The following is a 19,461-nucleotide window of genomic DNA, read 5'->3' on the forward strand; positions in this document are numbered from 1 at the left end:
CGATGGTCTTAAAGACACTCATACTTGTAGATAGAATATATCTTTATAGGGATAGAGACACCGAGCAGTATTGATATAGGTGTTGGAGGTACATGCAGCTGACCTAGGTAGACTTGGTAGGTAGGGTAAGTACACTGAAGCTGGCCTAGCCATGTACCTAACACACTGGAGCCCATTCTCCACGACTAGCAGCGTGGGGCCAAGTATATCTCCAGCTACCTAGGTACCCGAGCCTACCTAAATCTCTTGATAGCTTCCAATCCTTCGACTACCTACCAACCGATCAGATAGATGAACGACGCCTTCCCATCGCCCGCGACAACACATCACACTCGGACACACACCCTGTCCAAGTCGATTCCCTGACGCCCTCTAGATCTTCTCCCTGATCCCCCAGCCAGAGTCATCCACCTAGGCCCTCCATCAAGACCGCGCGCAAGAAACGCGGCCGGCCAAGTCTTGCGCCACGAGCACCATGTCGGTCCTGCTCGAGACCAGCGCCGGCGATATCGTCATCGACCTACTCGTCGACTATGCACCCAAAGAATGCCTAAAGTAAGTCGCCGCGTACCATTTATACTCTATTCATAGTCTATTCATCATCTATTCATCATCTATTCATGATCACGGGGAAGATTCTTCTATTTCCAAGCTCCCTCTGCTGATCCCAGTGCAATATAGCTTCCTTAAACTCTGCAAACTCAAGTATTACAACTTTTCGCCCGTTCACTCGATCCAGCAGGACTTCTCATTTCAGACCGGTGATCCTCTTGGCCCCAACTCAGCCGACTCGGATGGCGGCTCATCTGTCTGGGGTCTTTTAGATGGCCCTTCCAAGAAAAACTTCCCCGCCACCTTCCACCCCAAGCTCAAGCATCTCGAACGTGGCACCGTGTCCATGGCCACGGCACCGCATCCTTCCGACCCAGATGTCCGCCTGGCTGCGAGCCAGTTTCTCGTGACTCTGGGCGATAATACCGACTACCTCGATGGCAAAGCTGCCATTTTTGGCAAGGTGGTTGAAGGTTTTGATGCCCTCGAAGCCATCAACACGGCCATCACCGATAAAGACGGTTGTCCGCTGGTGGACATCCGCATCAAACATACCATAGTTCTCGACGATCCTTACCCCGACCCCAGTGGCTTGCGTGAGCCAAGCCAATCGCCCCAGCCTTCCAAGGCCCAGCTTGCTACCGTGCGGATCGCCGATGACGATGCAGCCAACCTGGACCAAGAAGTGGACCAAGATGCTGCCGAGAAGCTTCGTCGCGAGAGGGAGGCTCGTGCCCAGGCCCTAACCCTAGAGATGATGGGCGACCTACCCTTTGCCGAGGTCAAGCCTCCCGAGAATATCTTGTTTGTTTGTAAACTCAATCCTGTCACTGCCGACGCCGATCTCGAGCTCATCTTCAGCCGGTTCGGCAAGATTTTATCGTGTGAAGTGATTCGTGACAAGAAGACTGGAGACAGTCTTCAATACGCCTTCATCGAATTTGAGGACAAGAGTGCCTGTGAAGCTGCTTATTTCAAGATGCAAGGAGTTCTTATCGACGACCGAAGGATACATGTAGATTTCAGCCAAAGTGTAAGCAAGCTGGCCGACGTCTGGAGAGGTGGCGAAAATGCCAAAAGGAAAGGAAGGGCTGGCCGCGGTGGTTGGGGTGGCGTGCAAGATCTAGAGAAATGGCGCAAATACAGGAACGAAGAGACAGGTGAGAACGAAGACCATTACAGCATGGTCTATGGCGAGGAGGAGATGCGTGGGAGACATCAACGACAACGCCATGATGAGCGCCGCCATGCTGGGCCGCCGGAAGACTCGGGTCGCCGTGCCGAGCGCGAGCCAAGGAATGATCGCGAAAGGGAACGTCGCCCGGACCCAAGGAGGCGAAGTCGCAGCCGGAGCCCTCGGAAAGACCGATCTAGCGGTGGAAACGGCTATAACGGACGGCAAGACCGTGATTCTCGGCGAGATACCTCGCATCGTCAAGATTACCACCGACATCGTGATAGAGACCGGAATGATTACCGTGATCGAAGGAGATAGTCAAAGGGTTTCATGAAACCGTCAAACGCAGCCCCTGTTCTGGCATAAATAACGTCCACACTCGTCTACTTAATTATTCTTGATGTTTTACAAGAACTGTCTCAGTGTCACGGGCCCGGAACTTTAGATCGCATAATGTGGTCAAGTTTGCGCGCTGCTACTACACACATCAACGAGGTTACAGCGGTATACACGGGATGGCATATCTCTACATCGTGGATAAGTGCCGTACACCTTTTGTTTGTCAGACGTGCCATCAATCCACGAGGCAGAGACAAGGACAAGCATTCTACATCTGGTATGTTCAGCTCAGTTTGCTTTATTGTCAGCTTGACGGCTCGTATATAAACTGCTACCCCTAGAGCTGAGCCACTGATGACCCGCGGGTTATTTCGAAGAGCCGAGCCGTCGCATGTCCGTGTGATATTCATCGAAGTCTAGCGAATTTATGGTGGAAAAAATGGACACTACTACGCTACCTTTCATCCGTCCTCGTTTCTATATGTTCCTGGTTGTGTCAACAACTCTTTGATGATCAGTGTCATTGTTAGAAGCTTCCGATGTGCCTACCACGAAGATGCTTCACAGCTCCACTAGAAGAAGGTTGCCGATACCAACTGTACATTTGAGTAGGGCCAGGAAGAAATAGGGGGAAGTACTAAGCTAACATTACAGATCCCGGACCAGGTGTAGCTTGGAAATGCCGACCGCGGGTGACCGGTGAGTTCCGCCACATGCAATCTAGGCTAAAGCAGCTTCGTCCTATTCGCGCCGAGTGAACAATAAGCTACCAGAAATAGACGTTTGTAGTGCCTGAGTCCTTGGCTGAGGTATAGTAGGTAGCGTCTCCTGAGGGCTGTGCCATTGTCTACAGGAAAGGAGGGACCTTGCAGATGCCGGCTTGGCTGCTTGAAGAAGCCTGGATGAACAGATTCATGTAGGGTGCACACATCAGATGCATTGATACTGTACTTGAGAGAGGACGACTGCTGAATTGACGGCAGCTGAATGCGATATGGCATTGCGGAATGCTGATTCGCCTAATCTAAAATGTTTATAAATATGGAGCTGCATCTCGACTAGGGTTCAGATGAATACCACGACTGGTCGAAACGGCGCCAGACACGCGAGACATGAGCTCATCGTTCATCTACTTGATCATCTGCACCTGTATGCCGTTCCTGACTCGGCCGTTTGCGAACCTTGCAAGTTCGACTCGCAAGAGACACCTTGTCGCAGCTCTACTTCAGCTACCGTTATGCCTGAATATCGTGGCCTAGGTACATGGTAACAATACTCCCGCTTACTTCGTACGTTGAGGACCCCGGAATGAGGTGTACGCACGGTCAAGGACGGCTGGATAGGCGAACCCTTTCCCGCTGCCGTCCCTATCGGGAAAAGGACGGTCGCCACTTTCAGTCCCCCTCTAGCTCGATGTGCTAGTCTGTGAAACGCCAAAGGGTACCCTTCTTCTACCTCGTGAAATTATACGCGAGTGTGACCCATGAGGAGTGACGTCCGCCACCGTGATATGTGGCACATTCTAGAGAGGCAGGTCCCTCAGAGCGGCCAGGCCGGGGCCCACGCTCGCTGCCAGCAAACATACATTGTGACGTTATGTTTTTCTGAGTCAAGCCAATATCACATCCGGCCGCCCGCCGCCCCAATTCTCTTGCTAGGTATTGCTGCTGCGTACGCCACTGGCACCGGACCTCTCTTCAGTTAAGTGAATGCGAAACGATGACACAGTTGGACATCGAGTACGGCGGCTACTTTTTGTTTCCCGTCAACCTCCCTCCCCCACCGCTTCCCGCCCCCCATCGATGGATGGATCGATCACTCAACGTATATTCAAAATGGAAGGACATGATCTACAGGCCAATTGGTTGTGCCAGTGGCCGGATAACTGCAGCCTCCGTTGGAAGGGTGACAGCGGGGTCTGCAAGAACCCGTTCGTGTACTCCTGAACATTACAAAAAAATTTCCGTTTGCTCCTACCTACCTACCTACTTCCTGTGCTGCCGTATGTATGTATGTGATGTGGTTGCCACCCTTCAAGCAGGCAAGCAATCAATCAATCAATGAATCAGTCACCAGAGAATGTATGTAGGTACTTACTGGCGACCGGTAGCCGTGGCCCCCTTTCCCCGGGCCTACTTGGTACTTGCCGCTGCGTTCTCTCCCCTCATTGGGACCCATCAATCAAGTTCCAGGGCACTGGCCATCCAGAGCGCATGGAGACATGCTCGGGGAATAGTACCGTCTGTCTGTCCGTCTGTCTGCTTGGTCTGATCTCCCCCGAATAATCACTAATCTACCGACGTTGTCGGGCTAGTGTTAACCGGTATGGCGTGCTGCTCGGATATGCAGCTCGCTTATCGGTCCCGTCCGTTCGTGCCCAGCCAACGACATGCGCAGACGATTGGGTCCTCCATCTTGTTAGCTTGTTAGCTGTAGCGCCTTGATTCGAAATGTTTTGCGTCAGCTCACGAGGCGGAGTAGACGGAACTACAATGCCCACCTACGGTAGGAACTTGGGAACTAGGGGACCAGGTAATGGGGCGCTATGGTACATCCATCTGCTCGCCATGTCTGTCTATCTTCGTCTATCCGTTAACCACACGACTGTGAGACTCGCTTCAGCCACGCCAGGGTTCGAGTGATGCACTTTCCGGCTCTTCTTCCCTCCAGAGCCCGGTACTTGGTACCGCATGGCGGACCCTGTGTGGGCACGCAAGCGCAGCCCCCTTCTTTTCTCCTGCATGAGATACGAATTTGTGGTGAATGTATCACGCCCGGTTTGTCTTATATCTATCTAACCTGTCCTCCTGGTCGGCTTTCTCCACCCCTTGTAGAACATCCCCCAGAATGATCTGCCGCGTATGGCCTGCATACCATCTTAGTAATGGCAGGCGAGGAGGGAGGCGTGGCCTATCCGTTTTCTGTGTGTCTATCAGTGAGATACACAACTCCGGATAATGATGCCCTGTGGTGATTTGCGATGATGGCATTGCGCCACCATCTCTACTGGCTTTCGCGCCTGGCGAATGGCGACCAAGGTCGAGATCTAGGCGTCGTCAAACCAGCATGAAGAAGTCGTATCAGCAGCAGCACCAGCAGCAGGATTATCCACAAGCCGTGTTTGTCATCAAACACATACCTTAACGACTGTACTAGACCCTTGCCAAGGATACAGGCGTGAATAGTAAGTACAAAAAAATGCCGGTACCCCATTCCCCTCAAGGTATACTTACATGTATCCTCTTGTGCGGCTACGCCTCATAACTCTCCGATGTCTCAGTACATCGCGATAGAACCATCTTTCCCCCGACACATATCCCGGAAGTCAGCTAGTAGTCCCCCCTAGGCAGGGTAGGAGATGATTCAGTTTCTATATTGGGGTTCATGGAAACTCCAAGACACTGTGAATCAACGATAATAATCCCAGCTCACCGTGTAACATGCTTAGATTACAGAATAATCCGCCATAGTTCAATTGACGGGGGGGTATTTTCTGCATAGCGGATAGATAGAATAATTTTCTCTTTTGTGGCTGACGCACGCTGGAAGTAGGTATGGACAAACTACATATGTCATGATGCCGCTTGATCTAGCTCTTGACGGAATAAGTCTTTATCTGCTTCATCTCTTGCTTTGCTTCCCATATCATCACTACACTGCGATGGAGGCTCCACAAACATACATACATATGTTCCTTCATAAAATATGTATTCTATTCTAGTCTAGTTAGCCGCTGACCAAACCCTCGGCTCTCCCCTCTCCCATCCCGCGAAACAACTGTCGGGTAACGGTAGGATATGTCGTTCTAGAACATCACATACATGCTTCTTCTCTACTGGGTGGGCTAAAGATAGACATTCTTTTCTCCAAAACAATCTACGCACTGACGCCTCAACCGGCAACTCGTATCAAAGTACTGTACTGTCTAGCTCGTGGAAGGGTCATCTCTCTCTCTCTCTCTCTCTCGTAGTGGTTCTACGTAGTACTGCCTGGCAGTTCCTGCACCCACCGCAGCGTGTCTCACGGCAGCGTTTGTAATCTTGAGTAGGACTAAGCGCTGGCGATCTCTTTCTCTCTCTCAGCATTCTTGTTAAAGTTTGTTTTCCTTTGCTTTCTCTAGGCTGCATCTTGTGCAGCCGCCTGACACCTCCAACTAGCCGCACACTACGTGATGCCGATGCCGTTGTTTGATGGGAAAAGAGGAAGGACAATTCTCGAGGAAGACTTGATTTTTCTTTGCTTTGTTTTGTTTTTTCTGCTTTTACCCCATAGAACACGCAGTTGAGACTGGACGTAGCGCCTGTATCACCAAAGTGCTTTGAGGTTCCGCAGCGGGACACTAACAACTGTACCACCCCTTTTTCTAGTTAGGGCCATAGACGGAACGAGGAGATCGTTGCAACGGCGTAGCATTCCGTCTCCCTCTGTGCGTGTCTATGTGTGTATGTGAAAGTGTATCTCGCTTCGTTCGTCGTCGTAATATCATTACACGTGCCAAACATGTTTGATCCAGCCATTTTCACAAGAGTGATAGGCTCGTTTTCTGAGACATGGAGGGGGGTGTATCTGTCAGCATCGAGCACTGTGGTGGACCCCCATCAGAGTAAAATTCCTAGTGAATGAGAAAGTAGCACGGCCCCAGACCCAGTGAATGAGCAGCGGAGCGACTGGCCTACCTGTTGGGCCGTAATGGCAGATGCTGGGGGGAGTGTACAGCCTTACGCTACTGCCGTAGCAAGTCGCCATAGGGAGATAAGTCGATGAGCACATGGGTACGAGCCTGTCCTCATGCAAAGACATGCAGGTAGCCGTGGGGTGGGCAGGAATACCTGACCATGTCAGGCTGTTATTCAAAGGCACCTTTTTAATGTGACACCTGCCACTCCATGGTCTCTACGGGGGGAGGGGAAAGAGGGTTAGAAATCGAGAGAGGTGGATAGACTGACGTATCTACATACATACATACCGTACATGCAACAACAGACAGACAGACAGACAGACAGACGGCAGAAGCATACAGCCAGAGATACAGATCGAGAACGAAAGAAGAAAGAGTGACAGCAGCAAACAGATAGGTAGCCGTTGTCGATGCTTTGGTAATACCTCGGATTGCGTGTCCATCATCTACTACGAACCAGCTGTGTATAGGTTCAAGGTGTGTGTCTCGAAGCGTCGTACGGGGTCGAACAAGAAAGAGACTTGCAGCATCCCGTTGTTTTCTCTCAAATTGGTTTCTCAAGCGAAACGTTCTGTTCCTCCTTTTTCCCTCTTGCCATAGGGAACTGACATTTGATCCACTCCTTGAAACATTCGAGTTGAACAGCGACAGTGACCTAGTCAAAAGGTCGGGGGGTGGTGGTCGCTCAGCTGAGTCGTTCTTCCAAGGCTGAGGAAACGCCAATTGTTGTTGGAACCTCTCGGGGGTTCTTTAACTCGCCCCCAGTTCACCTGCCCACCGCGGAAGAACCCATTGTATACTCTGTATACTGTTTTTATCCTGGTCTCTATTTTATCATTATTTTGATATTTATTTTTCTCTATTTTTATCATTAATTTCATCTCAGATCTGTTCCCGTGTCGATCCATTCATTGCTTGTTCTCGTTGTTGCAGTCAAACCGGTTCGACGTAACCTCCCGTCAAAAAAACGGGCCAACAATCCTGAAGCGCCCTTTTTCTCGACATCTCAAGGAATACATCTATCTTTACTCCTTTGTTTGTTCTTGTTGGTCAAGACCTTCCTACGGGCACCCTTCCTTCTAGAAAAGATGGTGACTCCGACTTGTTGTGCTCCCAGTGAAGCAGGAAGCAGACGATATAGCCGTCCTTGTCCGCCTTACTCGTTCACATACTCTGACCGTCGCCACCACTTCTCCTCTCACGACAACCGCCCCGTGATGATGACTGATCGAGAAGAGTCAGACCAGCCCCGGAAGCGGATCGCTGTGGCGGTAAGAAAGGACACTTGCCCCCTCTCATTGTTACCCTATCCCGAGTCTCTATACGCTCATTTGACAACGAAACTGACTTGGCGATAACTTGAAGTGTGGGAGATGTCGCAAGCGGAAGATCCGATGTAGTGGTGATCCCGGAAACGGAGGACCATGCTCCAATTGCAAGAATGCGGGTTATGAGCCGTGTCTATTTCTACGGGTACGAAATCCCTACCTTTTCTCCGCTCTCCAACCCCCCCCCCCCCCCCCCCTCAACTTAGAGATTCTCAAGGAGAAGCCAGTTCTGACTTACCTGGTATGGCATCTAGGTGTCCTCCACCGAAAGGCACTTGAAAGACAGTGATTATACCTACAATCTCGAAGCAGCACGGTTAGCTCATCACGGTGCTGGAGCGGTGTCGCCGCTAACATCCTTACCGCAATATGCCCACGACGTAGCGGCAGGCGATGGGTTGACTCCGTATCGTCAGAGCCCATACCCTTATAGCGGTACTGGCAGCACTAGGAATTATTATTCCACTTCGACCATGCCTGGGTGGAGCAGCACCTATGCCGACGACAGCACAGGCAATGTGGAATATAGTTACTATTCCTCCTATCCGCTCATGAGCCCAGAGCCAACCTCTGTTGTGCCAGGATATAGTCAGTACAGCGCTCGAAGACCGGTGTATGCCGATCCCGAGGCTGCACCCTATCCATATGCCAACCTAGCCCATCGCCCTACTGTCAGTAGCGACAGTCAGGGCTTCTCACTGTCGAGTATAGCAGCATCCCTGCCTAGTGCTTCCGACAGAATCCATTCCAACATCAACAGGACGTTGACCAGCTCCTCGAGCTACCGAAGTGACAGCCTTCCAGCGCAGTACGCAAATACCAAGACATCATCAGCCGCCCCTGATATAGCATACAGCAACCTCCAGCCCGCAGCCTTCGAGTCCCCCTATAATCCCGCCAACGGCACACTAGCTTCGCCCATCACTCATCATCGCCCTTCTAGCCATGCCGAAGTCAACCCTTATCCGTCTACAGCGGCGACAGCGGACCAATTATATTCTGACCGATCCGCCGAGGACACGGCTGGACTCGGGTACATATACGGCGACAGCAATAATAGTAATAAGATGAGCGGCAGCAGCAGCTCGCAGCGGGATACCGGTACCTCTCACCACTCTAGCAGAGATGTGAGTGTGAGTGGCGCTGGATCTCTCCTGGCCAATGGCCATGTATATGTCCCCGAGTCACACTCTGCTCATCCCACGCCGCACCCTTACATCGTGCCGAGCACCACAAGCTCTAGAGCTACCGTTGACACTTCGCCGCCAAGTGTCCCGGCCTCAGGTGCTCGTGGCGGGAGTAGTGGAAATAACGGATCGCATCGGTCGTCGGACAGTCAGCGACGGTCGGTGGGGACTCTTCGCGGGGGTTAAATATGCTGCTGACAGACGCATGAGTTTTTATCTCCGAGTTGTGTGCCCCGGTTGAACGGAACCTCCCCGTCAGCGTCATTATGGGGATAATCAATGGCAGCATGTGGTGTCACGTATAAGTACCCCCATCGGAAAAATCAGCACTGAGTACCTGATGGTGATGCTGCCACTCACTGGATGTATGCACGTCGCGATTCCACTTTCCTGGAAGGCGTGTCTGTGGTCATCTGGTTAGAAGTAAAAATCCCGACATAGCATCATTGTCTGTCGTTTGCCTGGGGCGCAAAGGATATGGGTGCGGCCTCTTATCTAATGTGCTGGTTTGTTTGTTGCCATCGCTTGTTTGTTCCTCCGCGAGCATTTCGATATATGCCTTCTACTATTATTCATCTTCAGGGACCGAGACCCGTGAGTCTAGACAAGCACTTCATCTGACAAACTGCCGTTACCATGTTTGGTCACTTGGCTGCACACCGTGGGAAATCATGGGTTAATAGAAGGAGACAGCCTTCTTGAGCACCACTGCCTCGAGCACCACATCCTCTCCCCTGGTCCCGGAGCAAAGTGACCCTTCTTCTACCAATCACGAATTGTCCAAGTTTCCCAGGTGATCACTTATTGCCCTTGCTCTCTGCTTAAATTTCCTCTTGTCACTTATTTCGTCATGTTATTGTCTGCTAATTTGTTGTCGAATCTGATCGTTGGCTTGTTTTTGAACCGAAAAGCAAAATCCACTGAAACAAACACACAAGAACGCACAGAAACCCCAAATCATCGTCGGCACTAAACATTGATCTTCACTTAGATGGCTGCCTTTTAATCTCAACTTCGGCATCCTCACTGAGTTCTATTACACGGTGGACTGAATCAAAGCAAGTCTAACGGACGAATTACAGCATAGAGTAATCTCGGTACAGCCTGCCCATCAATTCACTCAACAAGAGACATCATTTCAGTGAAAAGATAAAAGAACGGACGCCCTACCTTTCATTCTGTTTGTCGGTGCTTGCTTCCGACTTGCGTCATTTTCTACCGTCGCTGCTTACGTCTACCTCTGTTTTCCTTTTACTTCTGTCTTGTGCTGCGTTGTATGTGTGTATGTATGTTATTGTTGTATGTACGTGTCTCTCTTGCCCATCCAGACTACCTTGGTCTGGTGTTTTATCCTTTTTCTTGCGCTTGCCATAGGTGCTGTTCTTGCAATGGTTCTTGTTGTTATTGTTATTCTTTTGATTGCCATCATTCTTGGTCCACACAAGTCAGTAATTTGCCTTTAATCTTATAACTTCATACCTACATTTAGGCATCTACACATTAAAAATGTCCACTAACTACGTACCTCTCCTCCCTTTGATTTCTGTTGACTCCGCATGACGGTTAGTAGCAGACAGGTGGCAATTTGATATTGACTAGTCAGCTATTATTACGCGATGTATCTGGTGGAAGGGCAAATTAGAATGGTCGGGTTTGCTTAAGCGTTGGTGTTTGCTTTTGTTTTAAGGGTTTTTTGAATTTTAAAGAAGTTGCTGCAGGTCACCCTACATCATATCATGTATGCGATAATGGCATAGGTTGGATTTATGATTATACAATGACAAAGTGTGCCAATTTCCATGATTGTTATTTACCTATACATCTATCTACCTTCAACTTTAGCTTGGTGCTGATAATAGGTAATACGACCTATATCTCTACATGCTCATAACTACGCACTTTCACCTTCACATCTCTCAGGTATCTGATCTGTGCCGCTGGTGCGAGGTAGGTTAGGTTGTTTAATGTAGATCGCGGTTATGTGAAGGCAAATCTACAATGTCTTAGCATAATATAGCCATGACGTTGAACATGTGTACCGTTAAATACGCAGTGTTACCAACATAAAGAAAGGCCCCTTATATAACACATTTAAATCGTATTAAAATATACAATAATATAAGCCTTACCTATATAAGATATATAATTAAAGATTAATAATAACCATATAGTTACTTTATTTATAAAATTAGGTTTATTTCTTAAACATTTAAGGCTTTATAATGTATTCTATAAGTGATAGATTTATAAGAACTGATAGGTCGTGTTTAAGCTTAAGGTAATATGATCAAAATGTATAAATCAATGGAGGTGCAATATAGTACAGATTTTAACACGTTTAATAAGCGTAACATAGTGGTGGAAGATCTCTACCGATGTTTAACTAACTAGTAGAGAGCTCAATGATTAAATGCAGTAGAGGATAAATTCCATCGGCCTTTCTACCCTCCCTCAGGCCCTCCGAGATCAGGTTGATTCTTCGAATTCCAATCCCCATCTCCTCTCCGTGCTCTTGAAGCATCTTTACCGTTCCCATTGTAAATGGGTTACATCGGATGAAATCGGTCATTTGATTGCCGGAGAGTACAATTCTTTCCGCTTGATCGGGGTTCTTATCATATGCGATGAACATTAGCTTTATCCGGTCGCGGGTATGCTTGTGGACTATATCTCTCCAAGCAAGGAAGCGTAGAGACTTCAAATCTCCTAGGTGGTGATGGCAGTTATCTAGAATCATTTCTCTCTGCCGCATTTGTGTCCATCGTGTACCCCCTGGTCCCTCATCAGCAGTAAAGTTTACATGAAAGATAATATGCACTCCGAGGTTTTTCGATGTCGCATAACAGGCGAGTTCTTCACCATTAGAATCTTCAATTCGGCCGGTTTCCCATTCTGTAATATCGATACGGCCAATAATTGGCTCCATAAAGGTCAGGTACCTTGCTTTAAGCTCGCTATTACCTGCTCTCTCCAGTCCATAAAACTTAACTGTTTTCCTATTAGTCATCTTAGCTTCTGGCTTTCTTTAGTTTTGTTTGCTTTCGGAGGGAAATAAGTGTTGTTAAGTTTACCATAATTGATAAAATCTCTGAAAAGCTGTGATGTTATATAGAATGAGCCGACAGGATATCTAAATCTTACATTATACAGGTGTTATAAAACAGATATACTGATGACCATATCTTTAAACAAACTCATTGTTCTCAACTATAAAACTAACAATGACGTTAATGGTTTTGCATAAGTTATCTTAACAATATGATTGATTAGTCGGCGTTGATCAAGATGCCTTTAATGAAGCTTTATCTTCCAAACTAGGCAGAAACTAACCTAAACCAACCACAATAGAAAAAGCAGACAAAGAGGCAAGCATTGAAAGTGCTGTACTCATAATATGTTCATAATACAACTGAAAAATAAGCCAGTCAGCTATGGTCGAATGTACTTCTGTTGCCAATGATCATCTACTTCCCAAGGCGTCATACAATCCTCGCACTCTCGTCGCGTATCAGGAGAATTGAAGGCGCACTAAGGCGCTTAGCATTATGCTGGCGCCAGGGTGTCAGGCTAGGGTGCAGCATAAATGTTAAATTGATTTAGCATAACTATAAGTGAGCATGTCAATAAATACTCTATAGGCTCTACCTTCACATTCTCTGCTGCAAGTATTGTCTGCTCACTTATCAGCTAAGGAGTTAGGAGATAGCTGTTGTGTGCCTTGCCAAAGATCCATAAGGCATTCCCCTCATTATTACATGCATTATATGTACTCAGCTAGTGCTTATTTACTGCCTAAAATCCGAAGCTAGCCAATCATGTATCATGTCAAGCCTTCCTGTAAAATTGCGGCTTTCTAATCAATACGCTCAATACGGATGCCTACAGAATAAAATGTAACATGGTTTGCCCTTCCTACACCTCCTCTCCCTTCTTATCTGTTTTTGCTTACCCATCTACTGTTTAACAACCGGTATTCTATTGTCCGCATAAATAATACGAGCAAGAGAAATATGCGCCAACTGCCTAGTCACAGCAAAGATCGGCTCCCTGTGCGCTCCTACGCTCGTAGAGTTGGGAGCATCATACTGAAATATAGCATCCGTTACCCCATCGCTCATTTGCGCAACATGTCACCCGCTTCTCGTCGTAACGGGCGTATTCGTCGAGTCATAAATTTAGAATCCGATCCCCATCATGCGATATGTGGCACTGAAAGGATGGCATCGGGGCAGCGCCAACTGGCCGAGTCTCTAAGTAGGAGAGTGGAGGGCAACGTACCGCGTCCCTTGTATCGGCACTGGATCGAAGTTCCAAACTCAGACCCCCCAGAAAGATGTCTCCAGATTGATCAGAGGGGGCTAAAGCAAAGGCGCCGGTTGTCTTTTGATGGCGAACAAAAGCGGTCCTCGGGATTTCCTCGCAATGTGGTAGAATCGCCCCAAAAGCGATGCTACATTCTCGATCTTCCAGCCGAGATCAGATGCCTTATCTGGGAGTATGCGGTCGGCAACCGGACGATTCATATCTTCTACAACAACCCTGTAAAGCCATGGGAGGAGGGCGACAACACATTACCAAAGCTCAGATGTGTAGAATGCAACTATAGACCTAGCCCGAATGGCTGGGAGAATCTGGAACCCATGAACCCAACCTGCCCGGACTGCGGTGTGATTTGGGACTCTTGCGCCGAATGTAGAGGAAAGGTGGACTGGAGAAATACATTGTCACCAGATTGGAACATATTACCGCCGCCGGGACAGTGGGGTACTTGCTCTATGGTTGATATAAAACGCGAGTGGCAGCCTTTAGACCTACTTGCCACCTGTCGACAAATGTAAGTCTTCCTTACCTTTGTAGAATATCAAGGCAGCATCTCCTAACTGTTGAGAAAGCTACACCGAAGGCATCCACGTTTTATATAGTACCAACACCTTCTGTTTCCCGCTCCCAGCACCATGGCGTGGCACGCCACATGCGCAGCCCAAGCCAATCGAAGACTTTTCGTCGTCGATTCTACCCCAGCGACTGAAACAGATCACTCGTGTCTCTGTAGGCATATATTTCCCGCAGTTCAAATCTCTCAACAATGTGTTAGCTCAGAACCTGCCCGGGCTTCGATACGTCGAGCTGCGGGCGAGGATACCTCGGAGAGATTACGAGACCAACATGGATCCAGACACAGGCGCTCTTTCACAACTCGTGTCTGGGGTGAGGGGCAGAGTGGCAGGGGCCAAAGTCGTACTGAGAGCTGATCTAGATGACAGTGTCCCTCCCAGGCTTGGCACTCAGCTGCCTGAGGGACTGGAAGTCGTCATGACCCCTGATGAGGCATGGGAAAGGAGTGGTTTCCCATTTTGGAGATTCTAAGACATTGACAAGTATGGCCACCTAGTCAGGACGTATATAACGTGTCTAGATAGCCATCTTCAACACATGTTGATCCCGGGAAACACTGCCCTGTAATACCAAAAAGCTAGGAATATTGGGTATCTTCCATCGCAACGTGTGTTTGTCCACAATTATATGGAACGTATGGTGTCTAACATCCTAATGGCGGTGCAAAGGCTGTCTTAAGCGGCGGGTGGCTTTGAATACTCGTTTCTTTCGTCGATCCCCTATTATTATATAGTCACAACGAATATTAGATTGCGTTTAAAAGATTTCGTTACATGTGTTCATCGACTGTACGAGCCTCAAGTAGATGCTTAGTAGGAGAACATCTTATATCTTAAGCAGTCACATCAATACTTGGTTAGATAGGTCCTCCCAGCCTGTTTGTACTATATGTTACAATCTAAGTGGGTGTACTTTAAAACCCTGATATTGCATACAAATGTTGAAGTGTTAGTATGGAAGCCTCCAAGACTGGAGGTTCTGGCATCCAAAATTGGAGTCCTCCATACTACGTTTGCCCCATAGGGCGGAGACCTTCACATAAACCTTACCCCACGAAATCTGGACGAGATTATTAATTAAAGCCATTCTTACAGCGCATAGCACATTATTAAAGTAATAGAAGTGCGAACCTAAATAATATAGTTAAGCAAATGTTATTAAAACCAATATCTTTATATAGAATGTTATTAAAGTGGAAGAAAATGAATACAATTTGTATAGTTACTATTAATAGAAGAAAATAACTGTGGCGAGGAAACGGATGATTATAATTAATTTTAGTTTTGAATGGTGGTAAACGGTTATATTATCCCATATTATACGAACCAATGTTATATCACCCTTAAGGGGTATATTTAATAGCGCTATTAAGATAGACTCCTTATTAATCTTTTAAGTGATTAATGTCTTATAAAGATAGGAATGCCTATACGTTTAGTTTAACCTATTATGATAGAATGCTTAAGCTATATGTTTATTACCTTATAGCGCCAGCTATTCCTGGTAAGAGGCCTAAATACTATATAACTTAACTAAAAGCGTATGCTATGACCGATAGCCGAAAGACTTTTGTTGAAGGAGCTATTGCGTTTAGGAATGCTAGAGACCTGGCGGATCGTTATCGCTAAAAGTTTATCGCGGCGGCAAATGCAAAAACTAAGCGGTCTCGCGAAGAACTAGTTGACACAGCGGTGCAACAAGATGATGGCTCAAGCACGGAAGAATATGAGGACTGCGAAGAGTACCCTATTCAATCATCCCGGGACACTAATCAGGCATCTGCTCTTCCTCATTATCTGGAAGACGACCAAGACGAAAATCAATCGTCTCTACCAGATGAAGTTGAAACTCCAGCGGCGAGCTTTACGACAAGCTTTACATCGAGCTTCAATTCAGGCAACGACACCCACCGTCATAGAACCCATTCCAAGCGCATAGGGCTTCTCCGAATTTATCGCCCTCCCATCCGAAAAAACATCATCACAAGAGCAGGAGCAAGAACAGCCAGGCAGCTAGCTCGGGAAAGGGCAAGGCTAGTGGGGCGACGAATTAGACAAGATTTGGAATCGAAATAGTATGAGGTGGGAATATTGGGGCGAAGATAACTAGGCTAGGAAGTTCTTGGCCAAACTACTTGGTGACACTAGTCATTCCCTTACGACCTCCTCAAGCACGCAGTACGAAGAGAGTTGATAGTGTTTAGATTAGTCTTGACCTTAGGCGGGAGTCCATCCCTCTCCCTTCGTCGGCATGCCGCGTCTAGTAGCCGCCGCATCCTTCCACGGCTGGCGCGTAAATCCGCCGCCAAGGAAAAAGCCGAAGATGGTCGAGAGTGCGCTCGAGGGGCCGTCCACGATCTCGTAGATAGCCAACGCGAGGTTGGCCAGGTCGTCCGTGGCGGCGACGATGATGCGCAGGATGTAGCTGTCGACAACGATGGCCTCGCCGACAAAGGAGACCAGCAGGAAGATGGACGTGATGAAGTTCACTATGTCGGACTTGCGCTGCTCCTTGAGGATCTTGTCGGCCGTCTCGACGACCTGCATCATGCTCACCACGGCCTCGGCGAGCAGCAGAGCCGGCAGCGACAGCGCGTCGACGAGGTCGGACCGGCTCGTGCTGCCTAGGTCGTACGGCGCGAACCGCTGTGCGTCGGCCGCGTCGGCAGCGAGCTCTCTGGCCATGACGTACGAGGCCGTCACGATGTCCTTGGGGTTCGGCACGCTGACATTGCCCACGACCGGGTATCCATGCCAGAAGATGGAATGGTCCCCGATGCATTCGTTCACGTCGGTCCCGGCGAACTGGCATCCCTGTCCGACCCATGCCGTGCGATCCCCGAACGCGACCCAGTCCATGAGGACGCCGAACTTCTCGCTGATGTCCGTGAAGAACTTGTTCTAGTCGCTCACGGTGTAGAACAGCTCGTCTGGCGGGGTGCTGTAGATGTCGTAGGGGTCCGATATCCTGGTCGGGCAGTCCACGGGCGTCTGCCGCTTTCCCGGCACGCAGTCCTGGCTCTTGTCGCAGCCGACGGCGCATCCCCAACTCCACACACAGTCCTTGCAGCAGCTCACGTACTTGTTGGAGTTGCAGTGCCAGATCCCCGTGGCCTGGGCGCTGCTCATGTACGCGTCGACCGAGGCGGGCGCTTGGTGGCGTACAACTCGCTCGTAGATGTCAAATTTCCTATCGTACCCATCGCCCACAATAGCGTCGAAATCGTTGAGCGCCTTGTTCAGGATTTCGAGCTCGACCTGCACGATGTACGTGTCGAAGCAGTGGTCAGGGATGCCATCTACGGAGCTGCTGATTTGGTCAAGGGTATGGTACTCGCTGTTACAAGCTGCGAGATTTTTATCTACGATGTAGTCCTCGATCTCAGCGATGTCATCGTAGTATGGACTGCCTCTAATACACAAACATCTGTTAGCATGGTGATGCAAAGTCAGGTTGCGGAAGCAGGTTGCACGGGGCATGAGATGGGACGCAGGCAGGGAACATACTTTCCGGCCGAAACTACTAGCCAAGCGTTGATAACCGAAGTAAAGGGGTGCTCGTTCGTATTGGTGTTGGTCTTTGCCTTGATAGGGGTAGAGTCCTCGTAGGTGACCATCTCAACCGTTCCGATGGTGTACAGGTTATAGATCCATACACCACCGCTGTGCTCTATCGAAACGACGCGTTGTTGGCAGTCTTGCGTGTCGACACATGGTTGTGTGTAGTCTTGGTACCAGTTGTAAAGACCGGCGCCCAGGATCTGCACGTTCGTAGATCCTGTGATCATAAGACCCCACGCGGCTGCGCAGTGAGGGTTCGACGACGAGCATTCTTTGAAGTCGGGGTCACCTTGAAAGTGCTCAAGTTCAAGCGTGATGTCGAAGGGTGCAGGCGCTTGGGGGGTTGGGAGATAGTAGGGGCTCTCGGTTTGAATCTAACGTCGAAACTGTGTCAGCATAATACCATCCAGACAATCGCTGGGGCGGTGGGTTTAAAGTCAGGTAGAGCTCACTGACCATGCCCATAAAAATGTTCTCGGCGTTGAATAAATGGTATTGATACAAGACACAATGTTCGGATGCTGTGCCGTACAACCATACGGGTCCACCCCGACTCTCAATCAGTATTCCTAATAGTATTCAGGTTAGAAATATCAACTTCCCTCCTCCCACTACATTTCTTAGCACCTACTATTAGTGCGAAAGGTAGAACCGCTATACACTATTTATCATAAGTCGTGAGTTGCTCTAATCTCCGAGGACGCCGCACGGGCCAGGAAATAGTGTATATAAGGCGAGCTAGAATAATAAGGGGTAAAAGGAAAACCTTTCCTCCTTGTACAATAACAAAACACCATAGCAAGAATCACAGCAGGGCAGTACTTTGACAGTGATACATAGGATCGAATTTGGCAATATCTTGGTTTGATCTTTTGGTTATTGAAATAAAGTGAGATGAAATATCAACAGCGATCGTGTTATTGAAAGAATGATGGAATCTCTCTTTTTTTTGTCGTGGGGATGTAGATGAGGGTAGTTGTATATTACCGCTAAGGCGACTAAGACTGGCGGTTTGGACTGGACTGGACCGGACTGGGGTGTTGTTATCTGGAAACCCCGCCATTGTCAGTGAGACGATGGTAGGTTTACCCCTCCCTCCCCTTCTCACAGAACGTTGCAATAATTTGTCAATACCTAAGCTCGAAGATAACAAACAACATATCCACGATAATTGATTACTGCTAAGGTTATACGTAAATCATTCCCGTGCTTGAATCCAACTCCCAACTACCACTAACTGACTTACTCACTTTGTTTATTCACTCACTCACTCACTCACTCAGCTCAGCTCAGCTCACATCCATTCATCCATCGATACCCTGCCGACTAATAAAAGGAAAAACAATGCGCCCCTTTCTTAAGTCCCGGTGAGGATGGTGATAGCGAGAGGGAGGATGATGTCTCTTCGGAAATGAATATGCAGATGAGGGAGTTAATGCCCCCGTTGCCGAAGGCTTTTTCGAGGTTGCCGGAGAGAACGCCGGGGTGGATGCGTGTTGTTGCTGCTTATGCATAGGGCGGTATGGGTGATGGGGTGATGGGGAGGTGGCGGAGGAGGAAGAGGAGGCTGAGGCTGAGGCTGGAGATGGGGAGGAAGGTGATGGTGGGGGAGGTGAAGGGGAAGAGGGATGTATGAGAGGGTAAAAGGGAGAGGATGATGGTGAAGGGAAAAATAATGAGGGGGCAAGGGAAAAAGACACGACGGAGCATACTTCCCATGAGTCTGAAGAAAGCCATGAAGTAC

At 48.7% G+C, this 19,461-nt stretch overlaps 5 protein-coding genes across 5 annotated transcripts; 3 read left to right on the forward strand and 2 right to left on the reverse strand.

Moving 5' to 3' along the window:
• Positions 1 to 246: 246 nt before the first annotated feature.
• On the forward strand, positions 247 to 2,232 carry F5B22DRAFT_455957 (cyclophilin-like protein). Its single transcript, XM_047972011.1, has 2 exons — positions 247 to 555; positions 682 to 2,232. The coding sequence occupies exons 1-2, from the start codon at positions 476 to 478 to the stop codon at positions 2,045 to 2,047; spliced, it is 1,446 nt and encodes a 481-aa protein (XP_047826561.1). The 5' UTR covers positions 247 to 475; the 3' UTR covers positions 2,048 to 2,232.
• A 5,602-nt stretch (positions 2,233 to 7,834) lies between these two features.
• On the forward strand, positions 7,835 to 9,447 carry F5B22DRAFT_639327 (uncharacterized protein; the record flags this gene model as incomplete). The annotated part of the gene is made up of 2 exons (XM_047977703.1): positions 7,835 to 8,017; positions 8,329 to 9,447. 2 exons carry the CDS (start codon positions 7,835 to 7,837, stop codon positions 9,445 to 9,447), a joined length of 1,302 nt encoding a protein of 433 aa, XP_047826562.1.
• Positions 9,448 to 13,059: 3,612 nt separating this feature from the next.
• On the forward strand, positions 13,060 to 14,921 carry F5B22DRAFT_624441 (uncharacterized protein). Its single transcript, XM_047976128.1, has 2 exons — positions 13,060 to 14,095; positions 14,154 to 14,921. Exons 1-2 carry the CDS (start codon positions 13,272 to 13,274, stop codon positions 14,626 to 14,628), a joined length of 1,299 nt encoding a protein of 432 aa, XP_047826563.1. The 5' UTR covers positions 13,060 to 13,271; the 3' UTR covers positions 14,629 to 14,921.
• Positions 14,922 to 16,373: 1,452 nt separating this feature from the next.
• Positions 16,374 to 17,015, reverse strand: F5B22DRAFT_650886 (uncharacterized protein; the record flags this gene model as incomplete). Its single annotated transcript, XM_047979377.1, has 1 exon — positions 16,374 to 17,015. One exon carries the CDS (start codon positions 17,013 to 17,015, stop codon positions 16,374 to 16,376), a length of 642 nt encoding a protein of 213 aa, XP_047826564.1.
• Positions 17,016 to 17,057: 42 nt separating this feature from the next.
• Positions 17,058 to 18,182, reverse strand: F5B22DRAFT_650887 (uncharacterized protein; the record flags this gene model as incomplete). The annotated part of the gene is made up of 3 exons (XM_047979378.1): positions 17,058 to 17,568; positions 17,664 to 18,091; positions 18,174 to 18,182. 3 exons carry the CDS (start codon positions 18,180 to 18,182, stop codon positions 17,058 to 17,060), a joined length of 948 nt encoding a protein of 315 aa, XP_047826565.1.
• Positions 18,183 to 19,461: the final 1,279 nt, after the last annotated feature.

The sequence above is a fragment of the Xylaria bambusicola genome (genome assembly GCF_022495145.1).
Source record: "Xylaria bambusicola strain CBS 139988 unplaced genomic scaffold F5B22scaffold_59, whole genome shotgun sequence".
Taxonomy (NCBI): domain Eukaryota; kingdom Fungi; phylum Ascomycota; class Sordariomycetes; order Xylariales; family Xylariaceae; genus Xylaria; species Xylaria bambusicola.